Source organism: Ammospiza caudacuta, chromosome 17, assembly GCF_027887145.1.
Source record: "Ammospiza caudacuta isolate bAmmCau1 chromosome 17, bAmmCau1.pri, whole genome shotgun sequence".
Taxonomy (NCBI): Eukaryota; Metazoa; Chordata; class Aves; order Passeriformes; family Passerellidae; genus Ammospiza; species Ammospiza caudacuta.
Window position 1 is genome coordinate 17,191,109 of NC_080609.1, and position 25,417 is coordinate 17,216,525.

Sequence of the window (25,417 nt, forward strand, 5' to 3'; positions counted from 1 at the left end):
CCAGGGCCTCCTCGGAGCGTCCGTCTGTCCCCAGCCCTGCCGTGTGACCCACGCTGCACCCACTGGGATTCTCATTCAAGGTTCAAGCCTGATTTCCGAGTTTTGGCAGCCCTGCTGTGGGCTGGGGCAGTCCAGGACAGGCCCTGTGTTCCCCTGGTCAGTGCCTGGGGGATGCCCGAGGCCAGGAGCTGCTGCTGGGGCAGCCGTGCCGCTCCTGCAGCGCCAGGCAGGGACGTGAGGCTGCGCTCCTGTCAGCTCCTGTTAGTCCCCAAACGTTCACATTACTGTAATGCAGCTGGAAAGGAATCCACGAGTTACAGAAAATGATTTACGGGACACAAGACACTGCATTTCAGAGGTCTCATGTGTGCCATAAAAAATATATTATGAAGGAATTATCTCCATTGGAACTGGAGCTACACAGGGAGAACACATGTCCAGCTGAGAGCAGCATTGAGCTTTTGTTCATTATGGGAAACACTGATGCTTTTCCTCCTTTTTTTATGAGTACGTTTCTCAGCTCTGGGTAGCTACCTAACATTGGCACTTCACTTTTTCCAAATGTTGCTTTTGCAATGAGACCGAGCGTAGCTGGGAGCCCAAAGGTGCATTGCTCTGTGAAGCTGGCAGTCCTGAGGGATTTAGGTCAGACGAAGAATAGAGTTAGGGCTCTGAATTTTAGGAAAGCAAAGCGCCAGCTCTTCAAGGAGTTGGTCAATGACACCCCTGGGAAACTGCCCTCAGGGACAAGGAGCAGAGCAGAGCTGGAAGGTCTTTAAGGGCACTTTCCACAGAGCGCAAGAGCTCATGATCCCCAGGAACAAGAAATTGGGCAACAAAGGCAGAAATCTGACATGGCTGAGGTGGGACCTGCTGGCCAAACTCGAGGGGAGGAAGGAAATGCACAGGCAGTGGAAACAGGAAGAGTTATCATGGGAAAAGTACAGGGAAACTGCCCGGGTGTGTAGGGATGGAAGCAGGAAGGCCAAGGCTGGAGCTGAGCTTGGCCAGGGACATACAGAATAACAAGAAGGGCCTCTACAGATATGTCAGCTGAAAAGGGAGCTCAAAGAGAGCAGTGACAGCACAAGGGGAAATGGCTTCACACTTACAGAGGACAAGGTTAGATTGGATATATGGATATGGAAGGAATTGTTGCCTGTGAGGGTGGTGAGGCCCTGGCACAGGGTGCCCAGAGAATCTGTGGCTCTCCTTGGATCCCTGGGAGTGTTCCAGGCCAGGCTGGATGGGGCTTGGAGCAGCCTGGGATGGTGGGAGATGTCCCTGGCCATGGCAATGGTTGGACTCTATGACCTTGAAGAATCTAACAATTCAAAACATTCCATGATTCCACACCCCTATGCAACAGTAAGGTTTGGAGATGGGTTTCCCCTGTAAAACCTGGGCAATTCTTGGGCTTCCCCTGCAAAACCTAGGCCACGGCTCATCAGCTGGGGGAGCAAGAGGAAGCTCTGCCAGCTCTCTCCCATCCAGCCTCACCCAGAGCATCTCTGTACAATCCAGTAGTTCCCCAGACTGGTGAGTGGACAAGTGTCACTGCCTCCAAATTCCCGTCCTGCTCACAGGCAGGGTGAGTTACACGGCATTCACAGATGCACAAGGCTGGAGACACAGCCTGCATCCTCCCAGGGCTGGCTCAGGCGTGCAGCTGTGGCCCTCGTGGGTGTGAACACAGAGCTGCTCTGCAGCTTTTGCCACTGGGGTCGGGTGCTGGCTCTTTCTGGGATCTGCTGCTCCCAGGTAGTGCTGGCAGGTGCACAAGGTTACATTGCTGCTCGTTCACCTGTGAGGGTTTTAGCACATGGCCGTGTTCCTCAATTCATAGCTGTACATGGCACTGCCAGCCTTGTTCTGCTGTGGGGCAGGATGCCAAGGGCTGTGACACGCCCCAATATCCCAGGGCAACACTCATGATGGAGAAACTCTGAGAGACCTCAGACGAGGTATGGAGAAAGCTGAGAGACAATAATGCATTCCTTCCCCTCACAAAACACATCCTAATGCCAAACCTGAGAACTGGAGGTGGGAAGTGACAAAACGTGGAGCTGGAAAGAGGTGATGGCTGCTCCAGAAAACTGTGAGGAGGGAGGCTGTCAGCCCCAACCTGCTCCACCGAGGCTGGGGACAGAGTTCCTGGAAGAACGTCGTGCAAGGGTGTAATTGGCCTCATCTACTAGTGCAGCTCCTGGCACCCAAACTATGAACCCTCCATGCTCCAAATTAAGTTCCTGCCTGCCCCTGCCCACGGTCTGCCACCTCTCCTCAGGATCCCAGGGGAAAGCAGGCTGCCCTGAGAACCTGTCCCAGATCCCCATAAGGCCAGAACCAAGGGGCCCGGGCCATGCTGCGTGGGGCTGTCCCGAAGGATCTGTCTCTTGGCAGCTGCAGGCTGTGTGCAGGAGCCATGGGCTGGGGACACAACAGACCGCGGGGAGGTGGAGGGGAGCAGGGCAGGACACGGGGCCAAGGAGCTGTGGCACGGTGATTTTGCAGGGGAAAGGAGGAGGATTTGTAGGGTACAGCTGACACTGGCCCTGTTTCTGGGGCCCTGCGCCGAGCGCTGACACGAGCGGGTGCGGCCCGGCGGGTGGGTCTGGGCAGCAGGAGCGGTGTGGGGCGGCCGAGGGCGGGCGGCGGCGAGCAGCGTGTGCCGGCGGGACCGGCAGCGGGGCCTGCCCGGGCAGAGCGTCTCGGGGCTGCCCGGCCGCTGTCCGCGGTGCTGCCCGGCCGCTGTCCGCGGTGCTGCCCGGCCCGGCCCGGCCCGGCCCGGCGCGCTCCCCGCTCTCCCCGCGCTCTCGGCATCGGCGGCGGCGGCGGCGGCGGCGGGGGCGGGCCGGGCCCTCCCCGCGCCGGGAACGCGCTCCCGCCTCCCACCCGGCACAAAGTTTCACGGCAGGAACTCGGGCGGCAACAGTGCGGAGCCGGTGGCACCGGAGCGCGGCCGCGCGGAGCCCCAGCGCCCCGGTACCCGGCGGGGGCCGGCGGCGACCGTGCCATGCGGGGCCCCCCCCCACCGGCGGCGGCGGGGCGGGCGGGCAGCGGCGCCCCATGCGGCTGGGGCGGCCGGGCGGCGGCTGACACCATGTGCGCCCGGTGCCCGGGGCGAGGAGCGGGGAGCAGCCATGTCCCCCCCCGCCCAGCCGGGGGTGCCGGGCGGGCGCGGCTCTAAGGGGCCCCCGGCGCGGAAGCTGCTCTGCATGTGCAGCCTCTCCCTGTGCCTCACCTACCTGTGCTACAGCCTGATGGGGGGCACCGGCCCGGCCGCCCTGCGCTCCCCCGCCGCGCTCCCCGCCTCGGCGGCCCCCGGGGCCCCGCGCTCCCCCACCGCCTTCCCCGCCACGGCGGCCCCGCGCTCCGCCGGCGCCCCGGGCCCCTCGGCCGCTCCGCCGCGGGCCTCCAACGGCAGCCGGGAAGGGGCGGCGGACGCCTGGCTGCGGGCGCAGCTGGCCCCCGGGGAGGTGATCACGGCGCAGAGCGGAGCCTTCGAGAGGGACCCGCAGGAGTCGAGCACCACGGACGAGGAGCTGAGCCGGGCCGGCAGCCCGGGCAGCCGCGGCGGCGGCAGCAGCACCACGCCGGACTACGGGGAGAAGCGGCTGCCGCAAGCCCTCATCATCGGGGTGAAGAAGGGGGGGACGCGGGCGCTGCTGGAGGCCATCCGGGCGCACCCCGACGTGCGGGCCGTGGGCACCGAGCCCCACTTCTTCGACAGGAACTACGAGAAGGGGCTGGAGTGGTACAGGTGAGGGCGGGGGCTGCGGCGCCATCCGCGGCCGCGGCGGGAGGAACGCGTGTCCGTGCCGGGCGGGGGGAGCCCCGGCGCCGTCCCGGGGGTCCCCGGTGCCCCCGGTGCGAGCCGGGCGAGCTCCGGGACCCCGCGGGGCCGGGGCGGGCGGGTCGGCGGGGCCGCGCCTGGCAGCGGTGGAAAGCGCGCTGTTCTGGGGGGAAAGCAGGAAATCTCCAGTAACATCCCTCTCGGCTGCTCCGAGTGTGTGAGCATGCCGTAGCAGTTCAGCTGCAGTTGGTGTAAAATACGACTAAATAGGTCGGTAATTAATAATTACCGAAATAAACAAGATTGTAAGTTATCCAGGTGCTGCCAGGGCTGAAGGATGCTGTCTTCATGTGAGCACAGGCTTTGCTTCACAAATAGGGTTTACTCTTTATTCAACAAGTTCCACGTTAGGAAGTTTTTTTCCATTGACAAGATCTAATTCTGTTTGTGAAGAAGTCTCTAAATACTGTTGAGTAACATTTTAAAGGAATGGGTAACATTTTAAAGGAATTTTATGCTAAAAGTCCTGGTTATTAGAAAACACTGGACTGCAGTAAGGAAGTGTTAAATGTCTTGACAGGTTTAGGAAATCAGTGGATTGTGATGGCTCAGTGTTTTTCTCTCTCTTTAAAAATTTCTGAGCAGAATGCAGCACATCAGTAGAACTTAAAAACTCCCAGTAGCTCTGTAGTTCGTGGTTCAAAGCAAACCATACTGGTTCTTGATAAAAAGTGGTCTGTGGCTGAGCTGGTGAAGTTCTTGTTGTGGCTAGTATGGCAGCTTCTTAGTTGCTCTGCAAACGAAGCTAAAAATGAGAGGCAGCAGGCAAGTTACTGCCTGGATTATCTGGTCCCTCGTTATTAAAATAAAGTACATGGTCTGCATATCAGGGGTGTTTAAAGGTGAGAAACTCCAGGCAGTCTTCTGTGGGGATTGTGGAAGGAAAGTCTTCGTAACGCTTGGTGTGGCATCCGCTTGGCCATGGTGAAATGCTGTGGGATTTTCTGGAGGGATTTCATGAAAGTGGACATCAGCACTGAGAAAGTGAGGGTGTCCCTGAGAGTGTTTTTGGTTTGCTGCTCTGATGGGGGGAAGAACTAAAGGACTGGATATAGTTATCGTGTTTATAGATATAATTTCAGACACAGTGTTTTGTTGTATTGAATTTTCTTGGAGGAAAGGCTTAACCTTGAAAAATAAGTTTAGAAAACTGGTTAGAAGAGGATAGAAAGTGGCACATAAAAAAAGTTTGGTTTCATTTAAAACAGGCAGAAGAAGATCAAGCACTGAATATGATGAGCAGTTGCTTTTTCATCTTTAAAGTTATGCTACTAGAAAAGGGCTAGTGAGTGGGTGTAGCTCCTCTCGTGGAGTAAGAGGCACACACAGGTTTCCATTTGCAGAATGCAGTTTGGTATTTTCTATCCCTGCAGCAGCTCTCTGGGCTGTGCTGCTCATTTCAAGCCCTGCAGCTCTGCTGCTGGGGCAGGAGAGGTGGGAGAGCAGGTTGGAGCACCCTCGGTGTGTGAGGTCTGGGCAGAGCAGGCTGTGGGATGGGTGAGGAATGGCTGCTGCTCCGTGCCGTGCCAGCCCTGGCTGCCTGACCTGCAGCTGTCTTCACACCTGCCCAACACAAACAGGTGCTTCTCCCCCCTCCCTCAAGAGTGCCCAGCCCTGCAGGGCAGGACATTGCTGGTGCTCTGTGCCTCAGCAGCAGCCACAACTGCCCTGCGGCTGTACTGGTGCCAGGCTGTTGTCATGGGCTGGCGTTTAGTGCCACACAAACACAGACCAAGAACAGGATGGGGAAAGCTCACCGTCCATCCCAGCAGCTGCTTCTTCCTGACCTCTGACATTACCTGACTGAGTGCACTAGGGAGGCTGACAGCTCATAGCTGTGTCCCAGGTAGAGTAATTAGAGATCTTTTTCCTGTCCACAGAAATGTCAATGTTTTTTTAGCAAAGAAGCAACTATTGAAGTCACCTCCTTATTGTGACTTCTGCATTACACGCTGTGAGCTTTTAACACGGTCAGATTTTTTCTTACATAGTGAAAGAAGGGAATGGCAGACCTTCAGGGTTCCTTGCTTAGTTGTTCAGTCACCAGATCATCTGCCAGCCTCGAGGAGCTGGAGGAAAGGGAAATGCCTTCTCCACCTTGGTTTCTCCTGTAAAATGGAGACGGCACCCGGGCTTTGCCATTTCTTTGTGTGTGCTCTGTGCTGCATCACCTGTGTCTTTGCTGCCTTGAGATTGAAAAGCCCTAAACGCTCTGGATGTGTGGTCCAGCATCTCTCTCAGTGGCTGGAGCTGCTGCAGGCACTGGGCCAGGGGGTTCCAGCTCTGTGCTGCTGGGGACAGGGTGCCATGCAGGACGGCAGTTCCACACTGCTGGCTCTGTTTTTTGCTGGCACCCTGTAGGGAAAGCTGAAGGTTTGTATGCTGTCTCTGATCTCTTTAGCTCAGTTCGTGTGGCAATTGCAAACCGAGGTCTTTCCACACACAAACTGGTGCAAACTGGGCCAAGATTAGTTTTGGTTAGTTTCTATTATGCTGCCAGGGTTGTTTGTGTGGCTGCAGTTTATGGTTCTGTCCGTCCTAATGCTGGGCTGTCTGAAGGACAAGTTCCATGGTACAGCTTTCCTTAAACGAGATCCAGGCTTCCTCTGCTGTTCCTTTGTAAGCCATTGTCTTTAAGTTGCTCCTTCCCTCCCCAGGATATGCCAGCTTTCCTGCAGGAGCTGTTGCTGGTTTGTAGCCAGTGTCCAAGTGTCCCCCTGCTCTCTGCCGTGCTCAGGCACAGTGATCTCCACACGTCCCCCACGGCCAGGCTGGACTGCAGGCATTTGCTCTCTCCAGTGTGATGCTCATGCCTCAGTGGGCATGGCCTGTGCCAGGAGCTCTGCCCTGAGCTATCCTGCGTTTGGGAAAGCACTGAGAGCCTTTCTCAGAGCACAGAAAGGATGGCAGAATGACACAGAGGCCTCTGAGACCAGAGAATGGAGATTACATCCATAAATGCTCATTACAAGCGCAGACACAGCATTTGGGACATGTCTGAGTTCCCTGCCTGGGCGCGGATCAAGGGCACAGAGTTGTGTAGGGATGTTGTGGATGGTGGGAGCTGCAGGCTGCCTGCAGTGTCCCACACCTGGGCAGGTTTGTCTCCTTGTGGTGCTGGGGCCCTCGGTTCAGTCTCAGAGGGGAGGGAGGGACCCAGGGAGGGGGCAGGGGTGGGCAGGGCAGCCCTGCAGCCGCTGTGGGGCCAGGGGCTCTGTGTCACTGGGGAAGGAGGGGAGGTGATCCTGCCTGCAGGATCGGTGGCCACGCTGCCCTGCACCTGTGGGTTCACCTGTGCAGATCCAGTGCCTCGGGGTGCTCAGATGCTCCTGGTGACTGCTCTGGAGATTTTGAAAGAGAAATGCTCAGGTGGCTGTGTGAAGGGAGTGGGAGCTCCAAGCCCCAGCATCGGGGGGCTTTACTTGTGTCTTTCTGCTGGTGCAAATGACCAGCACACGAGACCTCATCACCTGGGCACCCTTGAGGGTTTGTGAGCTGAGTGGAACAGCCCAGTGCTCCCAGCCACCATCCCCAGCTGTCTGCAGGCTCAGCATGGTGAGGGGATTCAATTCTGTCACGTTACCCTTTCAAGGCTATCTTGACATCCTACCTTTAGCAGAAAAACTGGGGATTTGTAACAATATTTTGAAAACAAACTTGTGGTTTTAACACAAATATAATTTCCATAACACAAGAAGGACACCTGATAGTGGTGAGTTGAAATTGGATTTTAAGGTTTGCTGGTTGGAAGAGTTAAATGCTCTGTGTACATGTACATTGCTTTACTCCTTGCTTCCTCCTCAGTGGAGCCCTCAAGGAGAGGCTGCAGCAATATCTGTGATTAGATCGCGTTCCCCTCTCTGCCTGGTCTCCAGTGCTGAGAGCTTGGACGGGGTGTAGCTGTGTGCGTGGAGTGGCCCCGCTGCAGGAGCAGTCACCATGACAGGAGTGGAGTGGCTTGCATGTCTAATGCTATTTGCACTGCTTGTCTGGGTTTTTGGAGTGCTCTCCCGAGCAGTCAGGCCTGCGTGTTATTTGGTGAGCTGCTGGCCTCACACAAATAATGAATAATGCCACGACAGGAGCTCTTCCCTCAGCAATAAGCACGTGCTCAGGGTGAGCGGTTCCTGCAGCCGCGGGCCGTGGCTCGGAGCTGGCACTGCCAATCTCATCCCTGGGCATGCTGAGTTGGTCTGTGTGAGGCAGGTGGCTGTTGTGTGTTGTTATTTGTGCCGGGGGCTCTGCTCCCCACGGGACCGTCTCACCCTCCTTCCTGTGCTGACCTGGGGCAGTGGGGCCAGCCCTGCGTGCCCGGGGACGATCCGGCCTTGGCTTTTGCTGCCATGGCTGCTGGCAGGAATTGTGTCCAGGGATGTGTGCAGGGACCCTCCTCCAGCGTCCCCTAACAGCTGCTGGGCAGCAACAGCCTGGGGCCACTTCAGCCTCATCCCACACAGTGTCACCTCACAGCTGTGAGCTGTACCTCGCTGTGAGCTGTAATTGTGTTGCTGGCTAATGCCTGTGCTGTTCTGATCAGCTCGGGGCATTCAGGAAATCAAACCCTTTCCATCAGCACTGTGAGCCTGTGCTGGCGGCACTGTGGGAACACCTACAATGGAAGGATGGATTGGGGTCTGCTCTTGCCCACAGGCACAGCTGCAGAGCCTGGGAACTGCTGTGTTGCTCTGCAAAAGGCCTTCCCAGAGTGCTGTACCCACTGCACTTCTGGTAACTTAGGGAAAGTGTATTGATTTTGTTTCTGGGCCCTGCTGTGAGTTGGTTTTGCTGAAATGTAGTGACTCAGCTGCCTCTCTCCTCTGTGGATCCAGTGTATTGGACTTTGCTGACATCTGGGTCAGCTCTGGGGCTGGGGACTGCGAGCAGGGGTCAGGCTTTGTGCTGGTTGGCTCCCGGTTTCACCCATCTGGGGACTGATGAGAGGCCACTCCAGCAGCAGGCATGGATTTCCTTCTGCATCCTGCAGCTACTGCAGTGAATCTGCTGTGTGCCAGAGCTCAGGGTCTCCCGGCTCTGCCCTGCCTTGTGTGCTGTGCCAGGGGAACCCCCCTGCACCCTTCCTGGGCAGCAGTTGTCTCCCTCCTTTCTGCTCTGCTTCAGCTCAAGGAATGGGGTGAAGGAATGAATTGTGTCTATTTGCAGTGTTTTATCACCTGATGGTGGTTATCCACATGCTGCTCACTTGTAGCCATGGGAATGGCAGCTGCTCTCAGCACCTGCAGCCCCTGTGTGCTGCTCTGGCTCTTCCTGCAAAGAGAGTGAGAGAAGTGCCGGGGCCAGCGCTGCCAGGAGGGCCCTGGAGCACCCGCTCCTGCAGGGCTTGTCCCTGCTTCTGCCTCCATGGGGAGCGTGTTTGTGGTTGGCAGTGAGCACAGGGCGCTGAGAGAAAGGTGGAGCAGGGCGGAGGCACAGGGTGCTCTTTGTGCCCCTCGCAGCCCCCGGGCACTGCCCCCTCTGCCTGGCACGGAGGTGTCCGGCCCTGTTCCCTCAGAGGGGTGGGATGGGGTGGCCAGGGTGACATCCACCAGGCCCAGCTGGGCTCTGCCCTGCTCCCACTCTGATCCCAGGGTGTGTGAGGAGCCGGGAGCAGCACACAGCTCTCCTGGAGGGCTATGGGCACAGGGCTCAGCACACCAGCCACACGTGCTGGGGATGCCTCTTCCAATGACTGGGAACATCCCTTGGAGCATGTGGGAAAGAAACCAGCACATCTCACCAGCCCTGAAATCACTGAACTGTTGCACTGCAGTCTCAAGAACATCCTTTCTCTAGGATTTTGCTCCATTCCCCACTTTGTAAACAGGCTGGTGCTTTGGTGCTAATGGTTTGTGTTGTCCAGGATGTCAAAATTTGTGAGCTTGGCTCTCTTTATGAGCGCACTACTGCTCGTGCATGTAGAGTTGCAGAAAACTCAGAAACAGGCCTGGGGAAAAGCAGCCCCCTGGAGAAGCAAGAGGGGAGTGTTGGGTGGTCGCATTCTGTGGTTTAAATGATGCACCTGAGCCCTGCTGGCTCCCTGGCTGGTCAAGGCTCGCTCTGCTCTGCGCCAGGCCCAGACTGCCAGAGAAGGAACAGCAGCTTCTCAAAGAGGGTTATGGGCAAAGGCTTTAGATTTTCCAAGTCAAAATTCCAACACAAATTTGTGACACCTTGTATCGACAACGGTCAGAGTCTTTTTCTTTTCATGGGTTTCTTTTACCTCTTCTTTTCATGGGGACTCCTTTTCTCTGAGTCATTATTTCATGCACTTCAGCAGAAATTTTATTGCTTTGGGGGCTGGGCTGATTCATGTGGGACATTTCTCACTGCTCAGACGGTGATACACAGAGGTAATTTGTTTCAAATGATTTTTGCTTGAAGGGTTTCAATGAATTGTGAAGGGTGTGAGGTTATGAGCATGAATGAATGGCTGAAACATTTGTATGGAGTCCAGGTGAGGAACCTCCATGATCAAACTTTCCAGAGCATCCAGTGTGGATACTGTAATTTCACTGCTGTGTGCATGTGAGCACGAGCTCATTTTAGGCTTTTAATCCCCTTTTAAATAAGTATTATTTAGGGTTGTATGAGGTTTAAATTGGTTTCCCCTATATTTGAAGAAGTTTAAAGGAGCCCCAGAATTGCAAGAGTCTGTTCAATCGCAGTGAGAAATTCCTGTTTAGACCACAGGTATCTGTGAGGGGCATGGGGGAGTGACTGGGCAGGATTGGGCCCTGACCCTGCCACGAGAAGCTCCTCTCCCTGGCATGGCCGAGCTCAGACTCTGCTCCACGATGGCACTCGGGCACTGCTCCCCCCATTTGTTAGTGAGGCAGCTGCAGCTTCCAAGCTGAAGGAGAGTCTTGAAAGCTAGCTGTAGAAGGCTGGGGAAAAATTCATACTTATGGAAAGAGAGAAGAAAAAAGCCAAAAAACAGCCCTCAGAAAAACCCTCCAACCTTTTTTTCAAAAGTCTCCCATTTCCCTCCCCAGTGTTAAAACACCAATTTAGTAAATGTTGCAAGGCACAGTGTTTCCCCCCTTGTCATATTATACATCCAGGCATCAAGGATGGATCATAAACTTGCTCTTTATGGCTTTAACATTTCAATTGCTAGTCACATTTTATGTAAATTAAGGTATTTACCTTGACAAGCTCTCCTGTGAAGTACGGTACTTCTTTACAGAATATATTTGGCAATATAAACAGGCCAAATGCTGGGGGTGGATGCAAAATTCACAATTGATTTTTACAGCTAAGTAGGATCCTCCCAAAATATACTGGAGTTGTCTGCTCCAATCTTGTCAGTGCCTGGAGAAACTGAGGCAGGGGGACCTGGGGGAAGAGGAAATAGCAAAGGGACATCAGTTATAGCCACCGACCTACTAAACAGAACTAGCTCTGGATAAAAATAACTCCATCTGCCAGACTTTATTTTGTATTACAGAGATTGCTATAACACATTTCAAGCCAAAATCTGATTTCCATTCCCTTCAGAGCCAGGCTGGACCGGACTTGGCCCCCTACTTTATTAGCAGTAATTATTTTGGATCCGAGCAGAGCAGCGCTGCTGTGATAGCCCAGATCTGCAGTTCTCCTTTGTTTCAGAGTGTATTTCCTTTCATCTTGCATTGAGATGTGTACACTAATATATTTAGTATTAGTGCTCATCCACATCTGCAAATGACTTTATTTCAGCCCCAGCTCTGCCCTCTCTGTATTTGCTCTTGATGGACACTCATATAATTAAGCTGAGCCATGAGCACACTCGTGGGAAGCCAACGTCAGCACCAGGCCTGGGTGTTAAACCACGGCTGGATGGCACAGCCCCACAGCAGGAGCGGAGCATGGCACAGCCCCAGAGCGGGATCTGGGCATGGCACAGCCTCAGCGGGATCTGGGCATGGCACAGCCCCAGCAGGAGCTGGGCATGGCACAGCCCCAGAGCAGGAGATGGGCACGGCACAGCCCCAGAGCAGGAGATGGGCAATGCACAGCCCCACAGCAGGAGCTGGGCAATGCACAGCCCCACAGCAGGAGATGGGCACGGCACAGCCCCAGAGCAGGAGCTGGGCAATGCACAGCCCCAGAGCAGGAGCCGGGCATGGCACAGCCCCAGAGCAGGAGCTGAGCAATGCACAGCCCCAGTGGGATCTGGGCATGGCACAGCCCCAGCAGGAGCTGGGCATGGCACAGCCCCAGAGCAGGAGATGGGCACGGCACAGCCCCAGAGCAGGAGCTGGGCAATGCACAGCCCCAGAGCAGGAGCCGGGCATGGCACAGCCCCAGAGCAGGAGCTGGGCAATGCACAGCCCCAGCAGGAGCTGGGCAATGCACAGCCCCAGCAGGAGCTGGGCAATGCACAGCCCCAGAGCAGGAGCTGGGCAATGCACAGCCCCAGAGCAGGAGCTGGGCACGGCACAGCCCCACAGCAGGAGCTGGGCACGGCACAGCCCCAGAGCAGGAGATGGGCATGGCACAGCCCCAGAGCAGGAGCTGGGCACGGCACAGCCCCACAGCAGGAGCTGGGCACGGCACAGCCCCAGCGGGATCTGGGCACGGCACAGCCCCAGCAGGAGCTGCCCCCATCCAGCCAGGCTGAGTCCCTGTGCTCAGCCCAGTGTCTGTGCCAGCCAGCATGGGCCGTGCCCCAGCCCCAGCCCCTTTAGGCTCCCCCAGGTGTGCCCCGGGAGGCTCAGCTGCTGCCCAGCCCCGAGCCCCAGACATGTGGGAAGGGGTCACCTCCCAATCAGCCCTGGGTGGAAGGTGCTGCCTCACCTGTGCAGGTGACAAACTGTCAATTGCTCGGCCCTGGTCCTGCTTGTTCAACAGCAAACCGACCGTTTTCCATCCGAAGTGCTGACTCCAGAGATGCTGGTGGCAGAGCTATGGATCCTGGAGTCGTTGCTGCTGGAGGTCTTTAAGTGGCTGTTGGTTCATCCCTCCTTGGTCTGCTCCCCAGGGAGCACCAGCATCGATCCCACAGTGCACTGTCAGCACTCACAACCTTCAAGCTCATTTTCGGGCTCTTTATTTGTACCCTTTTAATTCCTGAATTACCAATCACCACCTCTGCTTCATGCTCTGTGGCACTGGAGCTTGCAGAGCCAGAGGGTGCACTGAGGAGCACTGGTACATCAGGAAAGGGCTCTGGGTACCCTAGCAAAGGGCTCTGCCTCCTCTACATGAGCTGTTCACCCTGCACAGAAAGGCAGGAGCAGGAGGGGCAGGAGGGCAGAGATTGAGGCTGCACAGCCCTGAGATGGGGCAGGAGGGCAGAGACTGAGGGATGCACAGCCCTGAGATGGGGCAGCTGCTGTCTGGCTGCTCATCCTGTGCTGCCAGTGTGGGGAAGAGGCTGCAGCAGCTCTGTTGCTGGGTCTGCTGCACACGCTGGGATCTGGAGTGGAAAGGGCTCCTTACTCAGCTCAAAATCATCTAGACCCTCCCCAAAAAATCGAAACACTGGAAAAATGCCTGAGGCAACAACTTCATTGGTAAACTAAAGCATCTTGCTGAGAATATCATAGACCCAGCAAATCATAATGCAATTTCCTATGCAAAAAGGGTTTATCTCTATCTAAATATTATTCTGCACTGTTACTCATTGCAGGGAAGTTATTGCTCTCCTAGGTTAACTGATTGAACTTCGGAAATAGAGCTGCAAGCTTATTGTACAGACGGGAGCTTGACTTTTATTGCTCCTAAATTGTAGTGATACTATTAGATGTGAGTAAAGCATACACTCCATTAGAAAATATTTAAGTTTGGTACCACTTTGAAATTAAAAAAGATTAAAAGAAGCATTTCTGCAGTCTAGTCCGCCATGAAATTGGAGTCTATTTGGTATGTGAAATGTGTGATACAAATAGCCTAACAATTAATGACAAAGGAAGAGCTGGGATGGATTTATGGCTTAAAGTATCCCGGATTTCACAAGGCTGGAGTGGCAGCAAGGGAAATGTGTTATTAGATCATTACAGGCTTTTCTGCGAGAGCCACTGCTGCTAAAGTTGCGGCAAGGTGTTTTATTATTACTCTGTTCCCACATAATACTCTGAAGCACTCTCGTCTTGGGATACGGTTGTCTCAGTGGGAGGCAATCCATGTCTCTGCTGCAGATGGGTTCCTTTGGAGCCTTATCAGGAACTCCTCAGCCATTTTTTTGCAGTAGGCAGCGGTGAAGTGCTTTCCATGGCCAGGCTGTGTAAGGAGCCTGTTGATCAGTGTGTGAGTTCAGAGCTTCCCCATGGCCAGGCTGTGTAGGGGGCCTGTTGATCAGTGTGTGAGTTCAGTGCTTTCCATGGCCAGGCTGTGTAGGGGGCCTGTTGATCAGTGTGTGAGTTCAGTGCTTTCCATGGCCAGGCTGTGTAAGGAGCCTGTTGATCAGTGTGTGAGTTCAGTGCTTTCCATGGCCAGGCTGTGTAGGGGGCCTGTTGATCAGTGTGTGAGTTCAGTGCTTTCCATGGCCAGGCTGTGTAGGGGGCCTGTTGATCAGTGTGAGTTCAGAGCTCTCCCATGGCCAGGCTGTGTAGGGGGCCTGTTGATCAGTGTGAGTTCAGAGCTTCCCCATGGCCAGGCCGTGTAAGGAGCCTGTTGATCAGTGTGAGTTCAGAGCTCTCCCATGGCCAGGCTGTTGATCAGTGTGAGCTCAGAGCTGCTGGCTGTCAGCGGGTGATGGGTCTGGGGGCTCCGGCTGCTCAGGGCCCCTGCACTGTGGTGGGTCTGTCCCTGCTGCCCAGTTCACGGTCCTTCCTTCCCCCAGGTGCTCTGCATGGCTTTGCCCAGTGCAGCTCCCCCCGTGACCCCCGTTAACGTTTCCTAATGCTTGGAGTGTGTTGCAGGCAGAGGTGAGCCTGAAGTTCTTTGCTGTGCCCAGAGGGTAAGGATTTGGGATGCTGGTGTAGGGACGAAGGGAGGGCTTTGTGGAGAGGTGGATTTCACCAGTGCCTCTGCCTTCAGTGAGCCTGGGGAGAGCTGAGCCCCCAGTTAGCCCAAGGCTGGGAGACACTCATCCTGCAGTGCTGCTGCTGCTGTTGGGGAGGGTCTCAGCTGCAGCCCTTCCCCTCCCACACGTGGCTGGGCGTGTCCAGGAGGGACCCAGGCACTGTATCCCCCACCAGCAGCTTAAATAAGCATATATATGAGCATATACATATACCCAGCATCCGTGTTGTGCCTTGGGCTCTCTCTCAGGGTGGGAAAATAGATTGAGGTAGGGCTGGTGTTTTGGGTGCGTTCTGGGTGCAGATCCAGGGCCCGTGGTGTCAGATGAGCATTGTATGACCCTTGGGAGTATAAACTGCATTTCTAATCCAGTTTCTCACCTTGCACTTTGTATGAGAGTCATTTTGTACTGGTGCCTCTGTGCTGGAGCATGCAGTGCAGGTTACGTATCTCCTTCTTCATTAATGGGATTTATATCCTTGGATGACTTAGTATTGTAATGAAGAACATGAGTGCTGCCTTAATTAAAATGTAACCCCCATATTAATATATATGTTGCCACTGAAAATTGAGATTCACTGAAAACTGAGTTTAAAAGCTTGTGGCAGGTGTAGCTGGCGGCATGTGAAACGGGAGGAGATTTGGGGTGCCCCAGCTGGGCAGCGCAGCCAGGCACAGGACAGGGGCTGAGCTCAGAGCTGCCCCATGGCCCCAGAGCAGGCAGGCAGCTGCTGCCCCACCGCCTGGCACTGGGGACACCACAGCTGTGCCAGGTGTGCGCGGCCACCTGCCCCATGCTCGGCGTTGGTGGGAGCCTGTGCCAGTCCTGTGCTCACTCCCAGGATGTTCTCTTGTACCGGGGAGGTGCAAAGCAGCTTAATGAACCAGAGAATTTGTTCCATAATATTACTTAAAAAAATCTTGTAAATGCAAACATTCCGAGCCTGTCTCCGAGCTGTGCATGCATTGCCATTGGCATATGATCAGTTATGAAGATATTTTGCATTCAAGGGTTTGCGGTTTCTAGGTCCATGAATATTCAGGCTCCAGCTCGCCCTTTTTGTCTGTGTTCCACACCTACCCTTTCCATTTCTTTGCGCCTTTTTCTTTTTTCCAGTGGATTCAATTAGTTCTATTTGCTGCTTTAGCAATAAAACAATTCCCTCTGTGGCATTAAAATGAGTTTCTTTCATTATTTCATTTGGCTTCTTGTTATACGTGGAAGGAAGGTAGGGAGCTGTGCTCTGTGCCCCAGCTCTCAGGGGCTGCCAAAGCCTGGAGGACAGGAGATGCACTTGGGGCAGCATTAGGAATTAATGAAGGGCACTGCTGGTGCAGAGCTGCCGGAGCTGCACTGACAGAGCCACGTTCAGAGCCACCAGGAGAATCTGACCTGTCCCAGGGACCTTCGGTAGGACTGAGGCAGCTGAGCCGCTGCAGCCTTCAGTGTGCTGTGCTCCTGACCATGCTTGGGCTGTGGGGTCTGGTCCGTTCTCACATGGCCCTTGCATTTCCTGTTGGTAATGGAACACAGGGACTTGAGCTCCTGCCTGGCTTAGATGAGGCACGAGTCAATCTGAGCTGAGGCACCAGTGAAACCAGCGGGAGGTTTGTGCAGCACTGTGGGTGCTGCCTGGCTGCAGGGGCTGAGGCTGGTCAGGGGTCCTGGTCCCGTTTCCTCCCTGAGCAGAGCCGAGCGCAGTGTGAGGAAAGCACAGGGGCACCGAGAGAGCCAGGACAGCAGGGACCGTGTGGGCAGCGTACAAAGAGTCACACATGGTGCCAGGACACTCTTGTCTGGCCACTCTTGGAGTGCCCTTTCAGGGGCTGCAGTGGCATTGGGAGTGTGCGCTGCGGACAGACCATAAATCATTCGTTTCGCACTGTGCTAAACACAAATCCCATTAGTGCACTGAGGAGCATCTAAGTAGAGAAAAGAAAAAGGCAAGATAGAAAGAGGAAACGAGATTTAAATCTAATTGTTTTTCTGCCTGTGTTTCACCACTGTTTGTGTGGGACATGATGAAATGCAGCAGAGGGGAGCCACACAGGTGGGAGTGGGAGCCAGTGCCGTTCCTGCTCTGCTGCCCCGGACAGCTGACGCACGTGTTGAAGGTCAACGGGAGGAGATGTGGCTTTGTGTACTCAAAATTATGGTTTTAATTACTTTTCCTCCTCTTTCTGTGACTGGGGAAGGTTAAAGCAGTTGTGCTGATTCCAGTTGCTTTTTCATTCTGAAGTTAAATCTAGAACCAAATGAGAATTTCCAGGCTATTGGAGGGGCTGCAGACCCTAGTGTCTGACAAGCACCCAAATTTCTGGAAAAAGAGGTTTGTGCCTTTCCTCTCCCCACAGAAAGGCCCATGCCCTTCTGGAGAGCAAGTGGCCGCTGGTGCTGGGTGGCTCCAGATGGACCTGCAGGTTCAGGCAGGATGAGTGGCTGCCTGTGTGATGGGTCAGTGACAGTGGATTTCAGAGGGACGAAGAAAAGGAGCTGGACAAGGAAAGGGGTCTATTAGGGATGGAAAGCCATTTTAAAAGGAAGCAAAATTAGAGCCTGCAGTAGGGTAAGTAGGACTGCAAAGTTCTGTAATTAATCACACTGTTGGAACTTTTAAAGGAAATGTGATAAAAGGATTTGTCCAAATAGATTACAGGCAAATTAGGAAAAAAAAAAAAAAGGTGGGGTCATCATGGCCATGGAAATTGTGCTCTTCAGAAATCTTCAATCATCCTCACAATCAATTCTGCAATTCTTTAATAGCATGGTCCCAGATTAACCACTACCTGCATGCAGACATTAAATGAAATATCGAGTATTTGTCTCTCAACAACACACTTGGAAATTGTTTATTTCCCTACTTGTCTTTTGCGATGTATTTCAGTCCTGTGACCGAAGCTGAAATCCAGCGTGCTGAATGCCCAGCACTTGGTCCTGCTGGCTCCCGCCCCGAGGATCTGCAGCAGGGGAGGGTTTTCTCATAAACCACTTGTTTGTTTGTGCAGACGATTACACCGGCTTTGCTATACAACAGTGTGTTTCTCTGCAGCAAACAATCTGCTTTATGGGTTTTCCTAGGAAAATATCAGCTCGCTATGCTCACTAATATGATTCAATTGTGTTGTGTTATCTGACCTTTAAGGAACTTGCAATCTATAATGACATGGTTCTACAGCAGAGCCACTAGTAAAAGCCCTGGCTCCTGGGGAATTCCGGCTGCAAATAAGTGAAGCCCGGCTACAGAAGCAGTAACAAGGCGCTTTAACCCCTGGGCTGCCGGCCTGCGGGGGCGCGCTGCCGTCCCCCTGGCCAGGCGCTGCGGGGATGTGCGTGTGGGCAGCTGGAGCGGGGAGCGCAGCTCTGTCTGGGTATCGGTCCGGGAGCGCCCGCAGCTGGTGCCGCTCGCCCCTCTCCCCAGAGCGGGAAACGGGACAGGGAGAAACGGGACAGCAACGCTTGGGGCCAGCAGAGCCCGGGGTTGGCTGTGCTGGGCACGCAGGAGAGGCTCCCCGTGCCCCGTTCCTGCTGGGCAGGAGAGGCTCCCCATGCCCCGTTCCTGCTGGGCACGCAGGAGAGGCTCCCCGTGCCCCGTTCCCGCTGGGCAGGAGAGGCTCCCCCGTGCCCCGTTCCCGCTGGGCAGGAGAGGCTCCCCGTGCCCCGTTCCCGCTGAGCGGGCAGGAGAGGCTCCCCCGTGCCCCGTTCCCGCTGGGCAGGAGAGGCTCCCCGTGCCCCGTTCCCGCTGAGCGGGCAGGAGAGGCTCCCCCGTGCCCCGTTCCCGCTGGGCAGGAGAGGCTCCCCGTGCCCCGTTCCCGCTGAGCGGGCAGGAGAGGCTCCCCGTGCCCCGTTCCTGCTGGGCACGCAGGAGAGGCTCCCCGTGCCCCGTTCCCGCTGGGCAGGAGAGGCTCCCCGTGCCCCGTTCCCGCTGGGCAGGAGAGGCTCCCCGTGCCCCGTTCCCACTGAGTGGGCAGGAGAGGCTCCCCGTGCCCCGTTCCTGCTGGGCAGGAGAGGCTCCCCCGTGCCCCGTTCCCGCTGGGCAGGAGAGGCTCCCCGTGCAGACCTCGGCAGTGGCTGTGCCCGCCATGGGCTGTGCCCGCCATGGGCTTTTCCTGCCGCCTGCGTGCACGGTGCCACGGAAATGATTAACGCTGCTGTCATTGCCACCCACCCACCGCTCCCGTCTGTCCACTGCGGGCACCGTGCCACTTGTGGGGGCACCAGCAAGCTCTGCTGCAGACGGGGACCGCACATGTGTCCCCTCGTCCTCCTGGTGGCATGGGGGTCACGTCACTGCCAGCGCTGGCTGTGTGCTGCTGCTGGAGAGTGTGGCACTGTCCTGATCTGGCATAACGTGGCCTCTGGCCCCCAGTGCTCCCTTCTGGCCTGCCAAGGTCCCAGGGGAACGTGACACTGCAACCCATTGGCCTCATGGCACAGTGGAAGCTCAGCAGGCAAACTGTTATGTGCCTACATCATCCTTTAGCTCTGGCTGTTCTTTTCCCACTTGGAATTTATCTGCACGGTGCTATGGGGAGGTTTGTAGGTCTTGGTCTCAACCAAGACTGGAGTGACCCCCAGATCGTAGATCAAACAGCCTGGTTTTCTCAGCAAGGGCAATGCCAGCCCCCAGCTCATGCTGCTGGTCCCTGAGGACCTCAGGCTGGAGCAGGACATGGCACCATTGAGGAGGCCTTGGGAAGCCTCAGGGTGTCTGTCCACTGTGCTCTGGCTGTATTTTCAGCCCACTAATCACTGTCTGATCCCTCTGATTGCTTCTGTCTGACCTCCCTCCATGGCTGGTATGCTTTACCTAAGAGGCATTTCAGGGATTTTATTCAGCTGAGTGAAAGATGAGGGATAGCTGGGAATCTGTAAGACCCAGGAAACTGGCAAGAGATAGGGAACTTGAGCAGAGAAACAAACACTCCCGAGATTCACAGAAAGATCTGGGTTGGAAAGGACGTTGAAGATCATCCTGTTCCAACCCTCCTTCCAGCCAGGTGCAGGGTGGTGTGGCTGGAGCACTTGCTGGCAAAGATTGAGACCAAATGATTTTGAAGGATTGGTTTATCAGAAGCTAAGAACAGCCTGTGCCAAATTCTAGGTGCTGGGTTTTAAGAAAGTTTCCTCAGTCTGCTGCACCAGCTTTTGGCAGAAATCTTTGTGAAATGACTTTTCCACTGAGGAACAGGAGATCAGAGAACTGTTCCCTTTAACACTTGAGTGTGCATGAACTTGCAGGGATATTGTTTGAAGCTCTGCTACCCTTGTTAAAGGTCACTTTTTGATCCCATCAAATACCCTCTTTACCTGGAGATAAGATTTAAAAATGGAAGACGAAAGAGAAAGGGCTTAAGGAAGGAGGAGAAGCGGGGAGCTGGCTGAGCAGCCGGCGCCGGGCTGGCAGCAGGGGGGAGATTAAAGCGGGCGCCGGGAAGGGGCTCTGTGGGGTGGGACGGGGGGAGCAGAGGGGCTGGGGCCTCTCCAGGGCTGCGGGGCAGGAGAACTGCCCATCCGTGCTGCTGGTGCTCCTTGCCCTGCCAGAGCCTGCTGCTGCCGCTGCCACAGCGCAGAGAGAGGAAACCGCGCCGGGCCAAGGTCGCGGCTGAGGTCAATAAATTATACATGACAATTAATCTTAGAAACCTGCGATTCGGGGGAGAAAGGCGAGGACACTGCGGCTCCTGAGCCGGGCTGGCAGGCGGGTGCCTTGGCTCCATGTCAGCCCGGGGAAGGCAGTGAAAAACAAGTCTGTGCTGGGATGCTGGGAGCCGGCGTGAGTCACCCAGCGCAGCTGGCACGCTCTGGGTGCCCTTCCCGGCTGGCAGGGCTGCTGGCGCTCCCTGCCTGCCTCGGGGCTCGCTCCCACTCCCTGCGCAGGGCCACGGCTCTGGTCCGGGGCTTCCCGTGGGAGCTGCTCTGCCCTCACACAGGCCGTGAGCCCTCCGTGCTGGGCTTCCGCGATTGTTTGCCTGGCACAATCAATTCCCATTTGAGATGTTTTAAAATGTATAACTGTCTCCTTGAGACTACAGCATTCAGCAGGTGGTAACACTCAAAGCTTTTTTTTTAATCTGTAGTAAGGATTTACAAAGGAAACCTTGACTTTTAGATTGATTTTTAAATAAGCATATATTTAGCTGTTAGTGCTTGAAGTACATATTGGATTATATTCTTTTGCAAACAGAATATTCTAATTGATCTTGCTAATAAATAATGAAAGCCAGCCCCGCTACATATAATTCAAGGTTACAATGCATTTTGTATCAGCGGCACTGGGGGGTTTTTTAATGCTTAAAAGATTATTTCTTTTGAATAAGGAAAAAAAAAGGTGGTGGGTGTGAGACTAAATGCTGTGTTTTTCTATAGAATTTCCTTTTGTTGTTTTCTAAACTGTAGTTAGCAAGTGTCACTGCTTGAGACCTCCTATGCATATAAAGCTAAACCTCAAAGCCTGTCCCTCTGCCCAGTGGCTGCCCTCGGGAGTGGCAGCAGCCAGGGATGTGCAGCTGGCCCTGTGGCTGCCTGGTGGCTGAGCTGAGGGCAGGAACGCCCTCCCACGCTGTGTCGTGGGCACAGGTAACGATGGCACATCCACAGGAAGCCCTGGGAGGGGCATAGGGCTGGCCCTGGCACTGAGAGCAGCTGGAGATGGGTGTGGATGTGCAGCCTGGCATTGACAAGCGCTTGGCTGGGGTGGGAGCAGCTTCAGGGAGCTCCTGGAATGGCCAGGTGTGGGTGCTGCCCACCCGGGCACACAGAGCTGCCGCTGGTGCTGGGCTGGGAGCTGTGAGCTGGGCATGGCCAGGTGTGGGTGCTGCCCACCCGGGCACACAGAGCTGCCCCTGGGGCTGGGAGCTGGGGGCTGTGAGCTGTGAGCTGTGAGCTGGGCACAGCAGGCTCCTGGCAGGCTGCAGAGCAGCTCTCTGCCCACTGCTTCCCCCTGCAGCCCTGCTCTGGTCCCCGTGGCCAGGGACACAGGGGCTGTGTGCAGCTGGGGCACTCGGGTGTGGGTTATTGTGGGTTGCAGATGTGCTGCAGGTTCTGGGGTGCAGAGCAGGCACTAATCACCCAGTGACATTGCAATTACCATAGCGGACAGGCACTTATTTGGCAGTTAAGTTGCAATTAAAATAAAATAACTATTTCTTCCCCATTCACAGAAGTTGTAAGCTGCAGCTGGCCAGCTTTGACCTGATGTGTTTGTGCAGCTCAGCTGCATTGGCTTTGCCACAGGGCACAGAGCTCCTGTGTGCAGTGGAGGTGAGCCTGCTGTTACAGGGACATTCTCAGCAGCTGTCCCCACGCCACAGCGCAGCTCTCCTCTGGGGCGGCAGCAGTGGCTGGAGCAGAGGAGAAGGCAGGGCACCCTTCCAGGGTCATGCCATCCCACAGGCCCCACGGGTAGGGACACAGGGCAGTATCGCTCTCTATTTCAGTATTGCTCTCTATTTCAGTATCGCTCTCTATTTCAGTATTGCTCTCTATTTCCTGCAGCATTCCTCCAATCTCCAATGCCCGCAGCCTGAGGACCAGGGAGGGGCCAGCCAGGCACCCAGTGGGGATGGCAGGGCGTGAAGCTGTCTGGCTGCTGGAGGGACAGCAGGGTCTGCAGGGCTGGGGCAGTGTCCCAGCTGGCCGGTGGAAGGGCTGAGTGCGTGCAAAGGGCTCATTGTGTTCCACAGCTGCGAGACCAGCTCCTCACTCCTGAGGAGAGCACTGTGTGCCCCGTGCTGGGACCTGCCCCTGCATTCCCCACCGGGCACGGGGCAGGGAGCCCTGCTGGCACACGGGGCTGCTGCCCCTCCTGCTGCCCCTCTGCCCCTGCTGCAGGAAGCCATTTGCTCGTGGAGTCAAGGGTGGTGCAGAAGGATGAGCCAGTGCAGCTCTCCCAGGCAAGAGGAGACGTTCCTGTCATCCTTTCCCCATAGGCAGCTGGTGATCGCTCTCCCACCAGCTGGAGTGACAACATGATTGGCCAGGAAAAGCAGCACAGTATTAAAGAGCTGCTACACCTCATGGGAAATTCCCTTTAAAATATTTTATTTAGGCGTGTGTCTGTAGATTTTGCTGCTTCTCCTCTCCTTGCTCCCCACCCAGGGAGCACTCTCTGGGGCGCAGGCACTGCAGTGAATGGGGTCCTGTAGATCTCAGGGGGAGAGGACAGGCACACAGAGCCAAGGCCATAGGGTGTCTGGAAGCCTCATGCCATGTCCCGTGCCTCCAGGGCACTGCCAGGGGAGGGAGCAGACTGACCTGGAGCCGCAGAGCCCACGGGTTGCACAGGCTGGCTGTGTTGGGTGGGAGCACAGAAACAGAGGGTCGTGGCATGAGCACAGAGGGACTCTGCTGGGCCTGCCCAGGATGAAGGGCTGCTGCTGGTGCCTGTTTGTTAGCAAAGCTTCTCGTGGTTTTGCCTTTTGTCTGTTATAGGAAATCATGATAAATATGGATGTGAGTGCGCAGGGAGATGGGATGGTTAATTAGAGGGGAGTCCTGGGAGCGGGATCTCCTGGGCTGTAATTGCACCCTGGGGAGGGAACTGGTCCTGTAGGGACCCCCACACACTGCCAGGCTGTGGGACCTGGGGCTGGGGACTTCCCTCTCCTCGGATGTAATTGTGCCTGCCTCACAGGCTTGTTGTGTGTCGGAGTTAATTAATGCTCATAAAGCCACTCAGCATCTTTGGAGAAGAGCAAAGGTATTGTAGCTGCTGTTAGGATTTACCAGGCAATGCAATTAGTTTAATTTCAGAGAGCCATCAGCCAGGCAGCCTCTCCACAGCCCCTGTGCTGTCCTGCGTGCCCACGGCCACAGACAGGTTCACAGAGAGCCAGCTCGTGCTGCCTGCCAGGGAGGAGACAGCAGCACGCTTTGTCTGCTCCTTCCGAGCACCTCTTCCCCCCTGCCCCATCCCTGCCTCCTGCACGATCCCAGTTGTCACTCTCTGTCCTGTTAATGGCCTGATGTCATTGTGACCTGTGGCTCTGGTCACAGCAGCCTCCAGTGCTGTCATGAACAGCTGAAGAATAAAGTCATCCCATTTCTGCTCAGCTGTTTACCTCACCGTGGGCTCTGGTGATGTCAGTCCCTCTCCTCCAGCCACAAAGGTCTCTGGTGACACCCCCACACTGCAGCCCCAGCTCCTGGGAGCCCAGATGAAGGATGTGAATCCAAACCAGCCTTTGCTTTGGTGTCAGTCTCCTTTATGTGTGCTGCTTCTGGCCAGCAAAGGTGTGGGACAAGCTCTGTCTCAGGCTAGCTCCAAGCTCTTTTAGTGTGGAATGTTGCTGTGTCCCAGAGATGTGGAGAAAGCAGAGCATTGAATCCCTCTGTCACAGGAGGAGGCAGGCGTGGCTCAGCCAGCCTCGCCTGTCTGCAGGATGAGGTGGGGTAGAGGCTGTATTTTTATATATCTATATGTATGTACGTGTGTCTCTGTGCGTCTGTGTACATTTATTGGGTTAAGAACTTGAGGACCATCTGTTGCAGCTTTTGGGGGAAGCTAAAGCCATTTCTGGCATATGCTGAGGCTGGAGGTGATTAATCACTGAGGACTCAGTGGTTTGCTGCCTTAGAGAGGAGTTTGCTCTGCAAACCCCAGAGGTGGCTCCACCACCCCACGGCCTGAAGCCAGGGTGACCCTGGGCCCCATGGGCAGGGGGCACTGGTGGGTGGCAATGTCCCCTCCATGTGTTGTGGCACAGTTCCCAGCGCTCAGGGAGGGCAGAGCTGCAGCCTCTGCGCTCAGCCTGAAGCACCTGGACTGGTCACCTCTTTCCAGGCTGCCTCAGGGAGAATGTCTGCCATCAGCTTTGGTGCCCCCTCTCCACAATCCATTCTTTGGCACCAGCTCTCTTTTCCTCCCAAGACATGAAAACTGAGACCTGTCGCCTTTCTCTTTGCCTTTGCAGCAGATGAAGATGTCAGGAGCCTGACTGGCTGTTGAAGAGATCTGCCATTACCTTTTTCCTCCTCCAATTTTTGAAATAATTTCATAGGAATCCAATTTTCTCTTTCATATTCACTTCTGCAAACAGATTTGAAAAACTCTTTGTTAGTCAGAATCATCTCTGAAATGTACTGCTGTATTTCTTTTTGCTATTCTAATTAGCCTTTTAACTCAGCACTGCTTGTATTTATAGCTGGCTAATCCTCCCTCTCCAGGCCCCATCCTCCTCCATAGCAGAACATTTGCACTGTTTAGAAGCCATTTCCTCTTTCCTGTTTTCTGTTTCCCAGTTCCTTTGCTGTGTGTGTTTCAATGCTCAGCTCTTGCCTGAGCTCCCTGATCAGAGGCAGGGTCCCCTTTGCTGCAGCACCTTTCCTGGAGCGAGATTCAGCTCCAGGCTGGCACAAGCCTTTGAGCAGCTGCCTTGATTCTCTCCTTCAGGATTATTTCAAGCCCATCTATTTTAGCTCCTCAGCTCCCACCGTCAGCTCCTGCAAAATGGGCAGCCCAGGGTGGGCACGGATGGAGCGCGATTGCCTTGCTATGCCAGGGTGGGCAGAGAGCCTCTGGCACGTTTTGGGGGCCACGGTCGTGTCCTGCCATCCTGTGCAGTGACCCCTGTGTTCTGCCTTCCCCTCACACCAGTTCCTGCTTCTGTGCAAAGGGG

The 25,417-nt window shown here is 55.3% G+C and overlaps 1 protein-coding gene across 1 annotated transcript in view; it reads left to right on the forward strand.

Moving 5' to 3' along the window:
* Positions 1-3,143: 3,143 nt before the first annotated feature.
* The window catches only part of HS3ST4 (heparan sulfate-glucosamine 3-sulfotransferase 4), a 51,965-nt gene continuing 29,691 nt past the window's right edge, over positions 3,144-25,417 (forward strand). Inside the window, exon 1 of the mRNA XM_058816185.1 lies at positions 3,144-3,763. Coding sequence (XP_058672168.1) covers positions 3,144-3,763 — 620 coding nt within the window. The remainder of the gene's footprint in view (positions 3,764-25,417) is intronic.